General features: G+C 32.6%; 2 protein-coding genes across 2 annotated transcripts; both read right to left on the minus strand.

Moving 5' to 3' along the window:
- Window positions 1–7,821: 7,821 nt before the first annotated feature.
- Window positions 7,822–11,838, minus strand: LOC113851538 (uncharacterized protein Mb2253c-like). The gene has a single exon (XM_027482045.1). It carries the CDS (start codon window positions 9,607–9,609, stop codon window positions 9,106–9,108), a length of 504 nt encoding a protein of 167 aa, XP_027337846.1. The 5' UTR covers window positions 9,610–11,838; the 3' UTR covers window positions 7,822–9,105.
- On the minus strand, window positions 10,789–14,148 carry LOC113850763. The gene is made up of 6 exons (XM_027481306.1): window positions 12,867–14,148; window positions 12,596–12,757; window positions 12,108–12,430; window positions 11,687–12,008; window positions 11,441–11,588; window positions 10,789–11,227 (listed from the first exon to the last, which is right to left on the minus strand). Exons 1-6 carry the CDS (start codon window positions 14,146–14,148, stop codon window positions 10,789–10,791), a joined length of 2,676 nt encoding a protein of 891 aa, XP_027337107.1.
- Between the last annotated feature and the right edge of the window lie 7,343 nt (window positions 14,149–21,491).

Raw genomic sequence — 21,491 nt, forward strand, 5'->3', positions numbered from 1 at the left:
TTTTTTCTCTTTCAACTTTCATGCACCTACTGACAACACCATCAACATCATCGAATTTTTCTACATCATATTTTTCAGTTGATATGATAATTAACAAGAAACACTGACATTTTTTGGTGCCTTTTTTTTTTTTTTTTCATTTTTCTGTCAAATATACTGAGTTGTACTAAAATTACTATTTTATTATGAAGAAACCTGATTTTACACTTTATACTCTAGTAAATGCAAGTATGTAAGGTCTAAGACTTTGGTGATATGTACTAGTGACGTTAAATGTCCCCTTAGGATTGAAGATGACACAAAAATTTGCAAACTGATAAGTGTGATATATATAATTATAGTGTATTTGAAGAGTGATTTGTATAAACTTAAAAGTTTTAGGAGTAAAAATATATTGAAAATATCTATATATATTTTTTTGAGTGTTGGAAAAAGTTATAATAATTAATGAAATTATTTTTAATATCAATTAAAAATGACATTTGATATCATTTAAATAACCAACGTAGATAGAGGTGAATAGTAAGTCAAAGTAATTTTAATTGAATAAACAACTAATGTAAAAAATATCTTTTTATGTTAGTTGTAAAACAACAAATTTAAAAAGTGTTCAAGATTGTTTTTCTTGTGCTCAGTATAAGAATCCCTGTGTTTCTTCAAAAATTTAAAAGTTAAAGCTAAGCATGCAATTAAGAAGAAAAAGATAAAGATTAATATTGTAATATGCTTAATAGACAAATTATAAAGTCATAAATAATAAAAATAACTTACTTGAGACCGTAATATACACATGTAATTAGGAATGGCAATGAGTAGGGTACTATAGTACCCATCCCCATACCTGCATCTTAAGAAAATACTGTACCCAGTCCGATACTCATGTGGGTATGAATATTAATTTTCGTACCTATATCCTCTGAATACCCACATACCTATCTTGTACCCATTACTCGCACTTGTTTGAAAAAAAAATATTTATAAAAAAAATATGTTTATATAACTTTACATAAGTAGCATAATAATACAAAAATTCAAACTGTAGTTGCCGAACAAGGTAAAAACATAGATAAAAAATAAATATTCAAATATCATAAGTGCTAAATATATCTTAACACAATAATTTTGTAAACTAAAATTTTAAAAATAATAAGCGAAATTAAACACATAAATTATTTGTCAACGATAATTCTATCTTGTGTGATATTTTATTGATCGACAATTTCAGAGCGACAACGAAATAAATCTGCACAATAGGTGGTCTTTCGTGTAAGATCACTTGGTAACTTCTTGTGGTGACATTGACAATGAACTCTAATGAATAACATTGAAAATGAGAGTAGAGTTAGAGAAGTTCAAGTCCTAATAACAAAAATGTGAATATATAAAATACTTTTTTTTAACTTTTAAATTTGAAATTGTAAGAAAAATAATATATTTAATTAAAATAATATATATATATATATATGTATTAATACTAGTATTTTTAACTCATATATTATATGAAAGTATTTTGTCAAAAATATAAATTTTTAGAAAATTATTTTAATAAATTAAATATTTATAATGTATATAAATTTTAAAAGAAAGAATTTGAATAAAAGATGAATAGTCACAATAAAATTTTATAATAAAGAAATATATGTGTGTATCAAAAAAATTATACTTTTTTATCTGAAGAAAAAATTAATAATATTATTTAGATTCAATATATTATAGTTAAGTTTGTAATGCATATGTTGCATAGAAAAATATTATTTTAAATTAAAATATAAAAAATAAAATTTAAATATTATCAATAAATAATAATTTTTGATAATAGTAAATGATTGTAAAATTTATAAAATATTTACAATATGTTTATTATTTATCATTTACTTTATGATTTAAATATCAATATAATTTTATGAACAAAAATATTTGGATAAAAAATATTTTATGTGTGTCATATATAAATAATATTTTTTTAAAAGTCAATCTAATATCAACTATGTAATAATTAAATTGTATTAGCCTAATTAAACGATATAAAATAGTAAATAAATTTTTTTATTAAAAATACAAACCAAAATAAATTTTTTGGTTTACTTTATTATTAAATATATTTTTATATTTATCTTATATAACTTCACATAAGTAGTATAATAATACAAAAATTCAATATATAGTTGTAGAATAAAGTTTAAGCATATATATATATGCGGGTATGGGACGGGGTGGGTACTTAGATACCCATACCTGCACCCATCCCCATTAAAATTTACAAGTTATTACCTACACTCATACCTGTACCTATTTAGCGGGTAAATACTCTACCTATTGTGAATAAATTTTGTGGGTGCTCATCAAGTATTTTACCAATTGTTATCCCTACATGTAATAGAAGCCTGCCACACCATATTGCAAACAAAAGCTAAAAATTACAAATAAGCTAATAAAATACAAATTATGTTGGGGATTTTGATCTTCTAAGTCTATAAATAAAGTACAAACAATGTTTATCAATGACATGTACCCAAACAAAAAAGTTAATGATATAAAAAGCATAGAATGAAATGAGATGTTTATAATTGACATATCTAAACAAAACTAGTGTTCATCAATGTACTTAACAACACTAATAGAAATTCGAGAATTTAAGAGTTTGTCGTTGCTAATTTATGTTGTTTAACTAGTGTGCACTTTTAAAATTTTACATTAATTATAAAAGAATTAATCTAGAAAGTGCATTCTAGATCAATTCTAAAAATAACTTATTTTGATAATTATATTTAAATTACTTTTTACATTGATTACAGAAGAACCAATGTAAAAAGTACTCACATAGTTATTTATTAATTGATCTAAAGTTTTGTTGCTATGACTTAATTTTTGCAATTTTTAGCTTTTATAATAATAAATTTTGAAGAAACATAACTTTTTACACAAAATTTCGATTTATGCAAATGATATCCATTTCATATAACTTTTTAAAAATGTATGAAATTATTAAAAAAAAAAGCTAAATTTATCATAAGCCATGTTTTAAACATGCATCATTACTAGTTATCTACCTAGTATCTGTCTGGCAATTTTTAGTCAAAGCCTAGCACTTGTATAACAATCTTTATCTAAAGTGTAGTATCAACTTGACATTTTAATTTTTAGTAACAACTTATGTTTGTCACAACCGGGGGCACGACGGGATGGCCATGACAATGAGTTGCCACCAAAGTTTATTAAAAAAAAAACATTGAAAAAACTTTTAATAAAATAATCTTTGAAACTATGTTTGGACTCGAGAGTCGTTTACGCGTAGGGAAGGTATTAGCACCTTACGACGTCCGTTGATTAAAACGGTTACTTTCTAATTAATTGTGCAAGAATCATTTCAACTTTTAAAAATTATTTATTTCATTTAAAAAAAATTATTGATTTTTTTTTTCTGATTTGTCATTTTTTTTAATCTTGTTTCTCATTTTTAACAATTTTTTTAAGTTTCAATTTTATAAATATTTTTTAGAAATACAATTAAAAAAATTTGAATTAAAGGAATAAATATATATAAAAATACTATTTTTCTTTTATTTTTGTATTAAATAAATTTAAATAAAATATGATATGATTTTTTTATTTTTTCTTAAAGTAAGATTTCTTTTTTCTTTTTTTGTATTTTTTATTTTTGAACAAAGAGCTAAAAATCTAATTCGAATGGAGAAAGTGAAATATTTATAAAATATTATTCTTTTTTATTATCATATTAAATAAATTTGAATAAAAATCAACTTGATTTTTTTCTTAAGTAAAAATTCATTTTTGCATAATTTTTTGTAAAGAACTAAAAAAATTAGTTTTAATTGGAAAAATGGATTATTTACAAAATATTATTCTCCTTTTTTTTTTATTTTAGAATGGGATAAATTTAAACAAAATTTGAATTTAATTTGCTTTCTTTGTTTTTAAGTAAAATATTCATTTTTATATTTTTTAATTTTAAATAAAGAATTAAAAAAATTAATTTAAATTAGGAAAATGGATTATTTATAAAATATTATTCATTTTTTTATTTTTCATATTAAATAAAATTTAACTTGATTTTTTTTAGTAAATATTTATTTTTTTATTTTTTAAATAAAGAAACATAAAAAATTTAATTTGAATTGAGAGAAGAGATTAATCATAGGATCTTATTGCCCCTTCTTTTTTTTCTTTTTTTTCTCTTTTTTTTTACATTTTTGGCATTAATGAAAATAATCTTAAAATATTTTTTTAATATTTTATTTACTTATTCCCCTTTTTTAAATAAACATAGAAATTTTGTTTTCCTTTTTTATTATTCTGAATTGCTCATAGTTTAATTTTTTTTAAAAAATAATTTAAACTTGAAAAAATAAAAGTTTTTGGGACTTGACGGGTCAGGTTCCCGCTCCTACGTATCTCCCGTATGCAATGGAAGAATCAAAGTTGTCACATAGTTCTTTTGAAAATCAGGTTTGAATGAGTTTCAAAAGTGATAAAAAAATTTTAGCTTGATTTTCACTTTATTATTTTTTTAAAAATCCACTCTTGCACGGGGTTCAAGTTAGTATACAACTACTCAATAAACCCTTACGATCCAAGCGATGTTGAAGGTGGATTCACCACTCTATCAAAATTACTTGGCCGTTGCGTGGATTTAAAAGCCTCTTTTTTATATATAACCAAAATGCCTTATCGATATTGGATTTATACATATATATATATATATATATATATATATATATACAATAAGAAATAAACAACAAATATATAGAACAATAAAAACAAACACAAGAGCCAACAAAATAACAAGAAAATAATTATTGTTTGATCTAGAAATTAGTTTTTTTTTTGGGATTTGTTAAGAAATTAAAATTTTTAAGATTTACAAAGAAAGAAATAATTTTTAGGGTTTGAAAAATTTAGACTTTTATAATTTGTGAAATGGTTAGGGTTTAAAAAAGGTTCTTTTTTTTTAGGTTTTTGTAAAAAAGGAATACTTGGGATTTTTAAAAATTTATTTTTAGGGTTTTCAAAAAATAACACTTTTGGGTAGAACATGCTTTAGGGTTTGCAAGAAGATACTTTTAAGGTTAAAAAAAAATGTTTAGGATTCCTAAAAGAGGAATACTTGGGATTTTTCAAAAAAATTATTTTTAGGGTTTGCAAAAAAAGACACTTTTGGGTAGAAAACACTTTAGGGTTGGCCAAAGGCAAAGCAAACAATGCTTGTTTTTTAGAATTTTTTAGGGTTCGCGAAGACTAGGGTTTGCAAAAAGGGACAATCTTTATTTAAAAAAAGGTGATACATTCAATGTGAACTAACAAAATAAGGAAAAGATAGCGATGCAAGCAAAGTACATATAATAAAACAAAGAGAATTTTGTTTAGAAATAAAAAGTTAGACTTTTAATATGAACAGAAGGAAGAAATGAGAGCAAAATAATAGATGAAGAGATATTTCATTTAGAAACAAAACTCGAGACTTTTAATATAAACAAAAATATACAAGCAGAAATGAGAGCAAATAATAGATGAAGAACAAGCAACAAAAGGAAATCTTACTTGATTCAGAGAATAAGAATTTCGTTAGCTTTAACCTTCAATTCTTTTGGTTTACTCTCTTTGTTGACCTCGGGTGCGCCTTGGTATGCTCTCAGTTGATTTCTTTTCAGCTCTATCTTCTTTTTCTTCGTTTCCTGAGCTCTCTCTCTCTAGAATTCTCTCTCTTTTTCTCTCTATGCTCTCAAAGTGTCACATAAAAATATGAAGTGTAAAAGTGGCCTTTTAAAGACCTAAGCTTCCTATTTATAGCCACACCTCCTAACCTTAGATCTTATTTAATTAATTTATTTTTTATTCTTTTTATTTAAAAAGAGGTTTCACCTTCCTAATTTTCTGATGGTCACCTCTCACATTTTCCTTAAACATCTCATCCACTTCCCTTAAAATCTACTCACTAACCTAAATATTTACATATTTAAAATTTAAAATCCTAATCACTTATAGACCTAAAATTTAAAATCTTATTTAATTTTTATTTAATTTTTATTATTTATGTATTTATTTATTTTAAGAGGGGACCCGAATAAAATTCAGTATTCACAGTTGCCCCTCTTTATTTATTTCTTACTCAATGATATGAATAATAAAAATTTCATATTATTATGGTAAGAAATTGGTAAAGAAGTGAATCAATTTTATCTGCGGTCTGAAAAAGAGGGTCAGTCAGATCCTGGACTTTTAACAAGAGTAGATGTGCCAGTCAGATTTTGGACTTTAGACAAAAGGTAATTATGCCAATCAGGTTCTGGCCTTTAGCAAACGGTTATTATGCCAATCTGGTTCTAGACTTTGGACAACAGGTAAACATGTCAGTCAGGTTCTGGACTTTAATAAATAGTAGACGTGTCAGTCAGGTTCTGGATTTTTGGCAACAGGTAAACATGCCAGTCAGGTTCTGGACTTTAGTAAACGGTAGACATGTCAGTTAGGTTCTGGATTTTGGGTAAAAGGTAGACGTGCCAATCCGATTCTGGAATTTTAGCAAAAGGTGGATGCGCCAGTCATATTCTGGACCTTAGCGAACAGTAGACATGCCAGTCAGGTTCTGGACTTTGGACAAAAGGTAGATGTTTCAGTCAAGTTCTAGACTTTAGCAAAAGAGTAAGAGTTCCAGTCAGGTTCTGAACTATTTTTAAAAAGAGTAAGAGTTCTAGTCAGATTCTGGACAAGAGTGTTTGCCCATGCATAATGATGCATCATATGAAAAGTGGTGTAATGATGATGCAAGAGTAATGCATGATGCGAGACTTTTGAAAGCAATGAAGATGCGTGATGCGAGACTTTTGAAAGCAATGAAGAAGACTTTTGAAAGCAATGAAGATGCATGATGCAAGACTTTTGAAAGTAATGAAGATGAGAGTCTTTTCAAAATTACAGTAATATTTTCAATTTGAATTTGGGATCTGTCACCCTTACAGAATCGTGTGTCTTCTAGTTCGAAATGAGATTAGACCTTCTAACTCTTTTTGTTATTTGAATTCTTATCAAAGTGTATTCCAGTTTGACTGCAATTGACAATCCCCAATAATAGTTTGCAGGGGGATTAAAGTTGTGGAATTTCAATGAGCTTACTGTAATTGCTAGATCTATCAAGACACCTTTGATGCCCATTTCTCTCTTTCGCTGCTCATTCCTTTTTGTTTTTGTTTTTTTATTTTTGTTTCCTCTTGATATGTGTTTAACAAAATGCACAATGAATTAACCATGGTTAGGTTTAAAGAAGATAACTCTATTTACTCAATAAGGAGAATGTATTTACATGAACAAGCTTTGTTGGATGAGTGGAGAGGGTAAGAGTACATAGCTGTTTTGATGAACACTTTCTAGATGAACAATGCTAATATTGTACATGAATAACTTTGACTGCTCTTTAAACAAACCATTAATTGCCCCAGTTTAGAGCTTCAGACATACGTTTCTCCCAGAGCTGCAAGCACGTGACTGTCTCCATAGTTATGAATGACCCTGACCACCCTTTTAGCAAACTATAAATTACCCCAGTTTAAAGCTCTAGGCATATGCTTCCTAGAGTTTTAATTTTTCATCTTGGAACTTCAAAGGTTTGGATGATGCTTCAAATGTCCATTTAGACTACCTTTTTGGGTCACAGCCTAATGGTGAGTTATCTTGCCCTAATTTTTGCTTGGATCGCTCTTTCGAGTTTTCAATCCAACGAGCTGCTCTAATTTTTGCCTAGGTCGCCCTTTCAGGTTTCCAACCTAGCGAGCTTTCACCTCTTTTTTTTTTTTTTTTGTAATGGTAGTATTTTTTTACTACATCAGAATTCACAGGATATGATAAGTCTTTGCCATCCATGTTCGAAAGAATCAAGGCTCCTCCTGAGAACGCCTTCTTTACGACGTAAGGTCCTTCATAATTTGGAGTCCACTTACCAATACGACTCTTTTGAATAGGGAGTATCTTCTTGACTACCAAATCCCCTTCTTAAAACTCTCAAGGGTGTACCTTTTTCTCGAACATTCTCTTTAATATCTTCTGGTACAATTGACCATGACACATTGCATTTAACCTTTTTCCTTCAATAAGGTTTAATTGGTCAAAACGAGTTCGTACCCATTCCACTTCTTCTAATTCAGTTTCCATCAGCACCCTTAGTGAAGGGATTTCAACTTCAATTGGAAGAATTGCTTCCATACCATATACCAAGGAGAATGGAGTTGCCCCGGTTGATGTGTGGACAGACGTACGATATCCATGTAGGGCAACGGGAAGCATTTCGTGCCAATCTTTATACGTCACCATCATTTTCTGAATAATCTTTTTAATATTCTTGTTAGCTGCTTCAACTACTCCATTCATTTTTGGGCGGTATGGAGAAGAGTTATGATGCTGAATCTTGAAATTAGTACATAACTCTGTCATCATTTTGTTATTGAGATTAGTGGCATTATCCGTGATCAACTTATTTGGTAGGCCGTATCGACACATTAATTACTTTTTGATAAACCTCACTATTACATTTCGAGTCACATTGACGTATGAGGTGGCTTCAACCCATTTGGTGAAATAGTCGATTGCTACTAGGATGAAACGATGTCCATTTGATGCCTTAGGCTCAATGGGCCTTATGACATCCATTCCCCACATTGAAAAAGGCCATGGTGATGACAAGACATTTAATATTGTTGGTGGGATATAGATGTTATTTGCATAAGTTTGACATTTGTGACATTTTTTTACGTATATGAAGCAATCAATCTCCACGGTTAGCCAATAGCAGCCAACCCTTAAGATCTTTCTTGCCATAGCATGTCCATTTGCATGGGTTCCAAAGGAGCCTTCATGGACTTCTCTGATAATCTTTTGTGCTTCATTGGTATCCACACATCTAAGAAGTATCATGTCATGATTTTTCTTGTAGAGTATCTCACCATTTAAAGAGAGACTCATTGCCAATCTTCTTAGAGTTCTTTTGTCATTCTCTGAAGCTCCTGACTGATACTCTTTATTTTGGATATACTGCTTGATATCATGGTACCATGGTCGTCCATCTAACTCTTCTTCTACTAGTTGGCAATAAGCTGACTAATCGCGATGTTGAATCTTTATAAGTGGCATATCTTTTCCGTTGCTCAATTCGAACATGGATGCTAGGGTAGCTAATGCGTCTGCCAACTGATTATTCTCCCGTGGGATATGATGAAAGGTGATTTCTTCAAATTGCTTTATCAACTCTTTCACAAAAGCCTGATAACGGATTAGCTTACCATCTCTAGTCTCCCATTCACCTTGCGATTGATGAATCACCAAGGCCGAATCACCGTATACTTCAAGAATCTTGGCCTTTGACTCTATAGCTGCTTGGATCCCTAGGACGCATGCTTCATATTCTGCCACATTATTTGTACAATTAAAAGATAGTCTTGTTGTGATTGGGATATGGTGTTTCTCTGGGGAAATTAACACAGCACCAACTCCATGTCCCAATGCATTAGAGGCCCCATCAAATAGCATGATCCATTTTTCCTTTCCTGACTCTTCTTCTTTAAACAAATTCATTATGTCTTCATCAGGAAATTCACACTGCATTAACTGGTAGTCATTTATTGGCTAGAGCACTGCCTTTAATTTCCTTTTGAGTGACGTACACAATGTCATATTTAGATAAAAGTACTTGCCAACGACCAATTCTCCCAGCGAGAGCGGGCTTTTCAAAGATATACTTGATCGGATCCATCTTTGATACCAACCAGGTCGTGTGGCTAAGCATATATTGTCTCAATCGGCGGGCTGCCCAAGTTAAAGCACAACAAGTTCGCTCCAACAACGAGTAATTGGCTTCATAATTGGTGAATTTTTTGCTTAAGTAATAAATGAAATGCTCCTTTCTTCCAGAGTCATCATGTTGCCCTAACACACAACCCATTGATCCATCGAGTATTGTTAGGTACATGATTAAGGGTCTTCAAGGAACTGGTGGAATCAAAACTGGAGGGTCCAGTAAGTATTGCTTGATTTTCTCAAAGGCTTCTTGGCAATCATCATTCCATTTCATTGGTTGATTTTTGCGCAATAACTTGAAAATCGGTTCACATGTAGCGGTCAATTGGGATATGAATCGGGCAATATAGTTTAGTCTCCCTAAGAACCCTCAAATTTCTTTTTCTGTGTGAAGTGGTGGCATTTCAAGAATTGCTCGAACTTTGTCAGGATCCACCTTCTGGCTAACTATGAATCCAAGTAGCTGCCAGACTTCACACCAAAGGCACATTTGGCTGGATTCAATCTCAGCTTGAACTTTCTCAGTCGCTCAAATAGCTTCTGAAGATGAACAATATGATCCTCTTCACTTCTAGATTTTGCAATCATGTCATCTACATACACCTCAATCTCTTTATGCATCATATCATGAAATAAGGTCACCATTGCTCTTTGGTATGTTGCCCCGACATTTTTTAACCCGAACGACATAACTTTGTAGCAAAAGGTACCCCAAGGTGTGATGAATGTAGTCTTTTCCCTATCTTCTTCTGCCATTTTGATATGATTATATCCTGAGAAATCATCCATGAAGGAGAAGAATTGGTGTTCGGCTGTGTTGTCTACAAGCATGTCGATGTGGGGCAGTGGAAAATCATCTTTAGGACTAGCTCGGTTCAGATCTTGATAGTCTACGCACATTCAGACTTTTCCATCTTTCTTAGGGACATGCACTATGTTTGCAACCCATTGTGGATATTTTGCAACAATTAGGAAGCTGACATCAAGTTATTTCTTCACTTCTTCTCTGATTTTTAAGGACATTTTGGGCTTCATCCGCCTTAACTTTTGCTTGATCGGGGGACATTCTGACATTAGTGGTAATTTATGTTCCACAATATTTGCATCGAGGTCAGGCATGTCTTGGTACGACCATGCAAAGATGTCCTCATATTCATGGAGGAATTTTATCAACTTGTGGCGCTCATTCTCTTTCAATAAAGTGCCAATTTTGACTTCATTTTTCTCTTCTCCGAGGCCTAGATTAATCATCTCTGTAGGTTCTTGGTGAGGCAAAATTTCTTTAGTTTCTTGCTCTACTAGCCTTAGCAGTTCAGGAGAAGGATCATGGGCATGTTCAGTTTCATTGCTAGCTTGATTAATGAGGTAGTCAACATTATTTAGAGCGATATTAGCATTGACATTTTTGAGTATATCATCATCAGGTCTGCACAATTTATAGTTTGCAATAACAAAAAGATAAGAAGATGGCGAAAGGTCTAATAATAAGAAAGGAAGGAAATTTTATTGAAAAATTCAAAATGCATTTTATTGATAATATCAAAAGGAAACATGTACGCCTAATTCAATAAAACAAAATAAAGAAGAACAAATATCCTAAAGCCTTGGGCAGAGCAATAGAATCAGCATTACAAATTACTTGAATTTTGAATCTAAAATCACAAGAAGCTCAATGTTCTCCCAATTGCCGATCTCTATATTCAGCAAACATGCGCGAACAAAATTGACATGTTCATCTCTGTGGGTGTCTTCCTCAGCAGCAGCCACTGGATCTGCAAATTCAAATCCTGCACTTTAAAAGCTTTGTAGGAGATCACAAAAGGGGATCCTTCCAGTTTCATGCTCTCTATTATCCTTCTTTTATCTGCCCTTGTTGACCTATAACCAACTCCAAATCTATCTTTATTGTCAGTTGGTTTAGGCAACTCAATCAATCCTTGCTCATTCCTGCCTAACCCGCATCCAGGCCGGTAACCTTCTTCAAGCATAACTCTCGCTACCATCATAGCTGTATTTGATGGTTGTGGCTTTATGACAGATGTCCCCTCCCCCACATATGTCGTATTAGCAATCTCAAGTGCCTGGAATGAGGTCTCTAGAGCCTCTTCAGTGACGAAAATGTAAGGGGTGGATGAAGGCTTAGTCACTAGCAGGTCCTCTTCAGCTGAGATAATGACTAACTTGTCATCTATAATAAACTTCAGTTTCTAGTGAAGCGTAGAAGGTACAGCCCTTGGACAGTGAATCCATGGTCTACCCAAGAGACAGCTATAGGCCGGTGCGATATCCATCACATTGAATGTTACTTCAAAGATAATAGGTCCAATCATCACCGGTAAAGTTATTTCCCCAATCACTTCTCTTCGAGAGCCATCGAATGCTTTAACCACCATAGTGCTTGGCTTCATGTATGATCCATCTGATGGTAACTTTGCTAGGGTCATTTTAGGCATTACATTTAGTGAAGAGCCGTTATCAATTAAGACTCTTGCCAAGATATGATCCATACACTTCACAAAAATATGAAAAGCTTTGTTATGTCCTGCTCCTCCCACGGGAATTTCGTCATCAGTGAATGTAAGATAATTATTGGCAGTGATGTTGCCAACAATACCTTCTAGCCTGTCCACTGAGATATTATGGACAACATGAGCTTCATTTAAGACTTTCAACAATGCTTTTTTATGAGGTTCTGAGTTCATCATCAATGTCAGCAATGGTATTCTAGCAGGCATTCAGTTTAGTTGGTCCACCACCATATACTCGCTTTGTTTTATGAGCTTCAAAAACTCACAGGTCTCTTCATGAGAGACCATTTTCTTTTGTTCCTCCTTTCTGTCCTTAGCTATTGAGTCAGTTGCCTTGGTGCCCTCCTTTTCACAATTATTCCTCTTTTCTATCAACTGTTTATTCCTCAATTCCTCAGGAGTATAAATTCGACCACTCTGAGTTATACCTCCGATACCAGCGATATTTGTAACATTAACAACATGGGAATCAATGTCTTCTGATTGACTCTCTTCATGATTATTAGTGTAAGCTTTCACATCGTATTTCTAAGGTACCGCTTTTATTGTCCTTATATGAGAAAGGCATAGGGACTCGTAAAGTAATGGGCTTTGGTAGAGTAGATACTGATGCAATTCTTTTCTTGGTGTAATGGATGACCAAAGGTTTTGGGCTATTTGAGGTCAACTCGTTAACTGCCAACACCTCTTGATCAATCTTGGAGCAACCAATTTGGATTAATTGCTTATCCATAAGGTCTTGCGAAGTGTGGGTAAATTCAATGCATTCCTCCAATGTGTGGGCTGCATTAGGGTGAAACTCACAAGCATTTTCTCTTTCCGAATTTCGCTCAAGTAGTCCAAATTCGCATATTTCTCTAAAAATGGACTTCAATGGGGTCTTCACATCTTTAACTTTCCTCCTCAAGAATTGTTCCCTGCCTTCATCAATAAGGTTGACAGATGGTCCCTGATGACCTGGCAAAGAATTGCTTTTATTGGGATTCTTCTCCTCAAAACTTATCCACCCTGCATTAATCAAATCTTGCACTTTAAACTTTAGTGCCTTACAATTTTCTGTAGAATGGCCAACAACACCTGCATCGTATTCGCACCTAGCATTGGGAGCATACCCCCTGGGATATGGGGGTTCCAGGGTTTTCATGGGACAACGCACCACCATTGAGCTCTGCAGTAATTGAGGTAACAGTTCTGTATAGGTGATAGGGATGGGGTCAAAGTGAACTGATTTTCGGTCTTGATAGTTTTGGGGTCTTGCTTGGTTGGGATAAGTGTGATGGGCTTGGTTGGTTTGGGGTGGTTGTATGGGGAGTGTGGAGGATTGGTTTTGTGTGTTGGGATGGTAAGATTTATAGGGGGTATAAGTTGGTCTAGGGTCAACTTTTCCAGAGGGGAGAAACGTTACTGCATTGGCTTCCCCTTCTTTCTTTTTCCCAAGTCCGCTCAATGGCCTTTTGATGCTAGTTGCCCCTGCAGCATAGGCAATTTTTCCACTTCTTATGTCACTTTCTACTCTTTCTCCTATAATGACAACATCAGAGAAATTTGCGGAGATACTTCCAATCATCTTGTCATAATAGGGAGATCTAAGAGTATCAATGAATAAGGAAACCATTTCCTTTTCTGAAAGGGGTGGCTCAACCTGTGCTGCTGTCTCTCTCCATCTTTGAGCATATTCTTTAAAAGTTTCATGGTCCTTCTTCATCATGGTTTGAAGCTCTAATCTATCAGGAGCCATGTCAATGTTGTACTTGCATTGCTTCAGGAAAGCATCAGCCAGATCCTTCCAACAACGAATACGAGTACGTTCCAGATGCATGTACCAATTTAAAGCCGCCCTAGTTAGACTATCTTAGCAGACATGGATTAACAACTTGTCATCACGAGCATGCGATGCTATTTTCCTGCAGTACATGGTTAGATGACTCTTTGGACATATAATGCCTCTGTATTTATCAAATTCTGGTGCTTTAAATTTTGGAGGAATTACTAGGTCTGGCACCAAGCAAAGGTCAACTGCGTCTCCAATACCATAACTATTACCCTCAACAGCTCGCAACCTGTCTTCCAAGAGTTACAACTTCCCTTTAGAATGATCATCCTCATCTGGCTGAAACTCTTCAATAATGGGGTGAAAAGATGTGTTGGCAATACCAATGGGGGTAGGTGGATTCCCTTGGGTGCTCAGGTTGATAGTTTGTGGTTGGAGGATAACTTGTGGGTTAGGAATAGTATCCTTTGGCAATATTGGAAAGGTTTGAGGGTTTTCAGTGATGTTTGAGGGCATGCCTAGGGGTTGGGTAGATTGTTGTTGAGTGATTAATGAATCACTTACAGCTGGAGGTGCATTATTGTATGATGAAAATTGTGCCTCTTGAGCCATAGGTGGTGCATAGCCAGCTGGGAGGCCATAAGGTGGGAATTGAGCCTCTTGAAGATTAGTCTGTTGGATAGGCCTAGTGGGATGCAATGTTAGTGGTGCCATTGTCTCTTGGGGGGTGAAGCCAGGTGGATACGTGGGAGTAGCAGGCGGTCCTTCATTAACTGGTGTGATCCAGTGTTTCTCCTTTCCAAAGATTGCAGTATTTCCAGAATTCTGGCCATTTGATCTTTTAGTTGGTTGACTTCATTTCTCAATTCTTCATTGTGTTGTTCTAATTCGTCCATGATCTTTGACTGGGAACGGGTTCTGTAAGGATGTCTGATTCGCAATTTTGCTAATTTTAATTATGAAAAGAACATGATGAGTAAAAAGAAGACTAATAGAATGAATATGTTTTTGTTAAACATTCAATGTTTTAGAGAAGTTCCCTACTTTTCAACGCTAGAGGCAAATCCTTCTTAGGTCGAGTAGTAGTTGACACTCAGTCTAAGGAAGTATTCACTTCTCAATAGCCGAAGTCTTACTCATTAGCAATGCATCATATGTCTTATGCTCTCATTCCATGGCAAATCACTTCGGTTAAGAATGAGGGTATCCTCAATAGGTGAAATTCGTATTAAAGCCAAATATGAACGCCACAAATAAATTTTATTCCATATCAAATAGAATAAATACAGTGTCACTTTCAAGTGAAGGAATTACACATGCACTCCAAAACTCATAGCAAGGTTTTTACAATATCTGAAGAACATAATGACTTTAAGAGGAAACACAATCTCATGGTTCCTCTGGTACGCTTCCTTTGCTTCTCGAAAGTGTTCTAACAGTTGTGTGGTGTGACGTTGGATGCAGTCATACATGTCATCGCACCTCTTCATCCACTCCCTCTTCCTTTCCTGTTTGTACTCAGCTCGAACGCACCATTTATCTTTCTCATTCTCAAGCGCTTCATTTTGGTTTTGTAATTTCCTCTCCCTTTCAAGAGTCTCGGTCAATTCTCTCTTTAACATATTCATTTCATCTTGTGCTCCCTTTATTTTAGAGAGGGATGCCTTCTTCTCTGTCTTCAGAGCCTCAGTCAGCATGTTTATTTCATCTCGCATTCTTTTCATTTTGGAGAGAGAGAAGCTTCTTCTTTTCTCTTTCTTTTTGTCCCTTTGCCATTTGAGTCGTCAAACCCGTCAGCACATTGATCTTTTAAATGATTTATTTCTCGATCTTTCTTTTGACATTGTCTCTTGAGCCGGTCAACCTCCACCTTGACGTATTCTCCTTCCTCTTCCAATAATCTCATTTGTGCTTTTGCTCCTTCTAACTGGGTTGTTAAGGAAGTCACTGCTTCATTGGGTGCTTGAGAAGATTCCTTTTCTTGACAATATGATTTAGGGGCTTGATTTTGGATTCTTCTAGCTTCCCTCCACTCTCGATATTGTGGTGAGACGGTCACATGAGGTTTACCCAGTTCCTTCTCTCCCTTTCTTCTAACATTCTCCCATGCAGCTCTGATTTCTTCTAGACGCTTATTTGCACAATCTTCAATATACTGGAAGATCAGTCCTCCCAATTCTTCATTCCTTGGCTTGGTTTGAGTCCATTTGAGTTATATGAGAGCTACGGTTGGAGTATATGCTATGCATCCTCTTGGTCCCATCAAAGGCACACTTGAAAACTTTCCGTAACTAACAATGGTGTCTCTGGGGTGTTACCAAGGACATACCCATGGAAAATTTTCAGCATTGAATCTCAAGAAGTCTTCTTTCCATACTCGAGCATCTTGTTTTTTGATTGGAATGCGATGAAAACTCCTCAGAGGATCGGACATTTGACCCATATGATTCGCTGCATAGAGATGGGTTGTGAACCAAATAAATAGTAAATGAGAACAACATCGTAATGTTACCCCATTTCTCTGATGACATACTTCCATAGAAAGTAAAGTATCTGCTAAGATAGCGGGAACCGGGTTCACTCTGTTTGTTTCATATTGGTGAAATACATCCATAGCAGCTTGGTCTACAAAACCTGAGGTGAATGGGAATATAACTAGTCCATAGATTAATAATGCGAGAGTCTTGTTGAAATTGTCCCAGTTCCCTTGCTTGTATAAAGACTCCAGATGTTCTTCTAAATAGCCCTTCTTCCAACCCTGAACTGATCCCCTGTTCTCAAACTCGGCTCGTTCTGTGCTTAGGCCGATCAAAGTAGCTATTTTCCTGGATCCCACGTAATTTCCTCTATACAGATATACCTTATTGCCTTCCTTGATTGGTAGTCTAACCATCATTTCATATTCTTCTATGGTAGGAACGAGATCCGAGCTGGGTAATTCCAAGCATCTGAGTTTTGAATTCCAGAGTTGGGCTAGAGCGCTCAACATTGGTGTTTCTATTGAGATAGAAAGAAAATTGAGAATTTGACCGTATTTCCTTTCAAAGTTTAAGTGTGCTTCTTTGGGCATATGTTGGCGAATCTCATTCACTCTTTGAAGGTCATTACTCAACACAATGATTTTGATACTTCTCATTGGTCCTGATGCATTGCTAATGTGACCTTGAACTTCTCTCATTTTTGAATGCTATTAAATCTTGTAAAAAATTTTATACAAAAAAATGAGCATAATGAAAAAAGAAAAACATAATAAAATAAATTGATGTTTGATATGTAAACTTAATGAATGCATGATAATTTGGATGATTGCAAATAATGAGATGAAATGTAACCCATCATCCTTAGGAGATGTCCTACAGATGCAGGCTCAACGTAATGACCTTGATTTTCACAAAATGAATATATTTTTTTTCAATGTTTTATATTTTTGGATGCAAAGGAAAGAAAATTGTATGCTCATGGTATGCATGTCATGTTACTAAGGCTATGATGAATGAAGAGAAAAGGAGAGTGAGCTCCTCATGTGTCCTTATTTTGGATAGAATCCTATAGTGAGGTGGTCACTATGGCCATTAATTAGCGCATGGTCTTGAAGTGGATCTAAATCCCTAAGTCTATTATGGCCCCCAAATTGCCCCTATTAAATTATAAGGACCCAGCTCATAACCTAGCCACAAGTAGGGACATGGTCTCTCAATATGACTAAGTCATGATGCTAGTAACAACCTGAGCGATACCCAGACGACGGCAAAGTGGGCATCAAGCCCCTCAATAACAGCAGTCAAGGCATCTTCTATTCCTAGGCTCGCACAAGCTCGGGTATAAAGCCCAAATGTGTGTGAGGTGAGTGTTAGTGATGTGTGTGGAAGGAGCATACAAACCATTACCCTACTAAACATCAAACATCAACGAACAAATAACAAATGGTACAAGGGTCATTTATCCTAAGTTTCACAATATATCAAATATTTACAAAATACACTAGACAATAAATAAAATACATGGAATATACAAACAAGATAAAAAGTGAAACAAATATGTAAAAATGTTAAAAATATTGCACAATTAATTAGATTAAGCTTGACTCTAAAAAAAAGTCCCTAGTGGAGTCGCCATCTGTTGCAACCGGGGCACGATAGGACGGCCATGACAAAGAGTCGCCACCAAAGTTATTAAAGAAAAAAATATTGAAAAAACTTTTAATAAAATAATTTTTGAAACCATGTTTGGGCTCGAGAGTTGTTTACGCGTAGGGTAGGTATTAGCACCCTACGGTGTCCGTTGATTAAAACGGTTACTTTCTAATTAATTGTGCAAGAATCATTTCAACTTTTTAAAAATTATTTATTTCATTTTAAAAGAAAACTATTGATGTTTTTTTTTTCTGATTTATCATTTTTTTTAATCTTGTTTCTCATTTTTAACAATTTTTTTAAGTTTTAATTTTATAAATATTTTTTAGAAATACAATTAAAAAAATTTGAATTAAAGGAATGAATATATATATAAAAATACTGTTTTTCTTTTATTTTCGTATTAAATAAATTTAAATAAAATATGACATAATTTTTTTATTTTTTCTTGAAGTAAGATTTCTTTTTTCTTTTTTGGTATTTTTTATTTTTGAACAAAGAGCTAAAAATCTAATTCGAATGGAGAAAGTTAAATATTTATAAAATATTATTATTTTTTATTATCATATTAAATAAATTTGAATAAAAATCAACTTGATTTTTTTCTTAAGTAAAAAATTATTTTTGCATATTTTTTGTAAAGAACTAAAAAAATTAGTTTTAATTGGGAAAATGGATTATTTATAAAATATTATTCTCCTTTTTTTTTAATTTTAGAATGGGATAAATTTAAACAAAATTTGAATTTAATTTTCTTTCTTTGTTTTTAAGTAAAATATTCATTTTTATATTTTTTAATTTTAAATAAAGAATTAAAAAAATAATTTAAATTAGAAAAATAGATTATTTATAAAATATTATTCATTGTTTTTATTTTTTATATTAAATAAAATTTAACTTGAGTTTTTTTAATAAATATTTATTTTTTATTTTTAAATAAAGAAACATAAAAAATTTAATTTGAATTGAGAGAAGGGATTAATCATAGGATCTTATTGTCCCCTTTTTTTTTCTTTTTCTTTCTCTTTTTTTTTTTTTTACATTTTTGGCATTAATGAAAATAATCTTAAAATATTTTTTTTATATTTTATTGACTTATTCCCTTTTTTAAATAAACATAGAAATTTTGTTTTCCTTTTTTATTATTCTGAATTGCTCATAGTTTAATTTTTTTTAAAAATAATTTAAACTTGAAAAAATAAAAATTTTTGGGACTTGACGGGTCAGGTTCCCGCTCCTACGTATCTCCAATATGCAACGAACGAATCAAAGCTGTCACGTAGTTCTTTTGAAAATTAGGTTTGGATGAGTTTCAAAAGTGTTAATGTTTTTTAGCTTGATTTTTACTTTTTTTTTTAAATATACTCTTGCACGAGGTTCAAGTTAGTACACGACTACTCAAATGTTGAAGGTGAATCGACCACTCTATCAAAATTACTTGATTGTTGCGTAGATTTAAAAGTCTCTTTTTTATATATAACCAAAATGTCTTATCGATATTGGATTTTTTTATATATATATACAATAAGAAATAAACGAGAAATATATAGAATAATAAAAACAAACACAAGAGCAAACAAAATACAAGAAAATGATTATTGTTTGATCTAAGAATTAGTTTTTTTTTTAGGATTTGTAAAGAAATTGAAATTTTTAAGATTTACAAAGAAAGAAATAATTTTTAGGGTTTGAAAAATTTAGACTTTTATAATTTGTGAAATGTTTAGGGTTTAAAAAATGTTCTTTTTTTAGGTTTTTGTAAAAAAGGAATACTTTAGGGTTGGCAAAAGGCAAAGCAAACAATGTTTGTTTTTTAGAATTTTTTAGGGTTCGCGAAGACTAGGGTTTGAAAAAAGGGACAATCTTTATTTAAAAAAAGGTGATACATTTAATGTGAACTAACAAAATAAGGAAAAGATAGAGATGCAAGCAAAGTACACATAATAAAACAAAGAGAATTTTGTTTAGAAATAAAAAGTTGGACTTTTAATATGAACAAAAGGAAGAAATGAGAGCAAAATAATAGATGAAGAGATATTTCATTTAGAAACAAAACTCGAGACTTTTAATATAAACAAAAATATACAAGCAGAAACGAGAGCAAATAATAGATGAAGAACAAGCAACAAAAGGAAATCTTACTTGATTCGGAGAATAAGAATTTCGTTAGCTTTAACCTTCAACTCTTTTGGTTTACTCTCTTTGTTGACCTCGGGTGCGCCTTTGTATGCTCTCAATTGATTTCTTTTCACCTCTCTCTTCTTTTTCTTCGTTTCCTGAGCTCTCTCTCTAGAATTCTCTCTCTTTTTCTCTCTATGCTCTCAAAGTGTCACATAAAAATATGAAGTGTAAAAGTTCCCTTCTAAAGACTTAAGCTTCCTATTTATAGCCACACCTCCTAACCCTAGATCTTATTTAATTAATTTATTTTTTATTCTTTTTATTTAAAAAAAGGTTCCACCTTCCTATTTTTTTGATGGCCACCTCTCACATTTTCCTTAAACATCTCATCCACTTCGCTTAAAATCTACTCACTAACCTAAATATCTACATATTTAAAATTTAAAATTTAAAATCCTAATCTCTTATAGACCTAAAATTTAAAATCTTATCTAATTTTTATTTTATTTTTATTATTTATGTATTTATTTATTTATTTTAAGAGGGGCCGGGATAAAATTGGGTATTCACAATGTTCAAAGTTCAGTATCAACCTAACATTTTAATTTTTAATCTACTCACACATTTAGGGTTTAAGGTACCCTACACACTACACACACATTCGGAACACACTCATAAGACAATACCCGGAGAATAAAGATCAAGTGGATCTGCTTCTGTTAGAATTTTCTTTTATCCATTATGTAATTTTCATTATGCAATGACTATTATGAAATTACCTTTTCCTTTTATGATCTTGAATTACATTGCTCTCACAACATAATATATGGTTCTTATACAATTAAAGGTTTAGAGAGCACTAACCTGAATCCATTATTCCTTGATGTTACCTCTCTCTTTGGTGTCGTTGATCCTTTGGTATTTTCCCCAGCTCTTCCTTCCTCTTTCAGCTCCTCTCGGATGGTTGAGAGAAAGTCTCTTTTTTGCGTTTATTGTGAGCTCACTCAGAAACCATGAAAGTGAAAATAGAGAATGTCGTAATCCACATTTGGTAACCGCTCTTTAATTTTATATGAAGGGAGACGGAGGGTTTCCTTATAATTGTATTTACAATTATATCCTCAATGACTCTATATT

Source organism: Abrus precatorius, unplaced genomic scaffold (genome assembly GCF_003935025.1).
Source record: "Abrus precatorius isolate BTA unplaced genomic scaffold, Abrus_2018 Scaffold9, whole genome shotgun sequence".
Taxonomy (NCBI): domain Eukaryota; kingdom Viridiplantae; phylum Streptophyta; class Magnoliopsida; order Fabales; family Fabaceae; genus Abrus; species Abrus precatorius.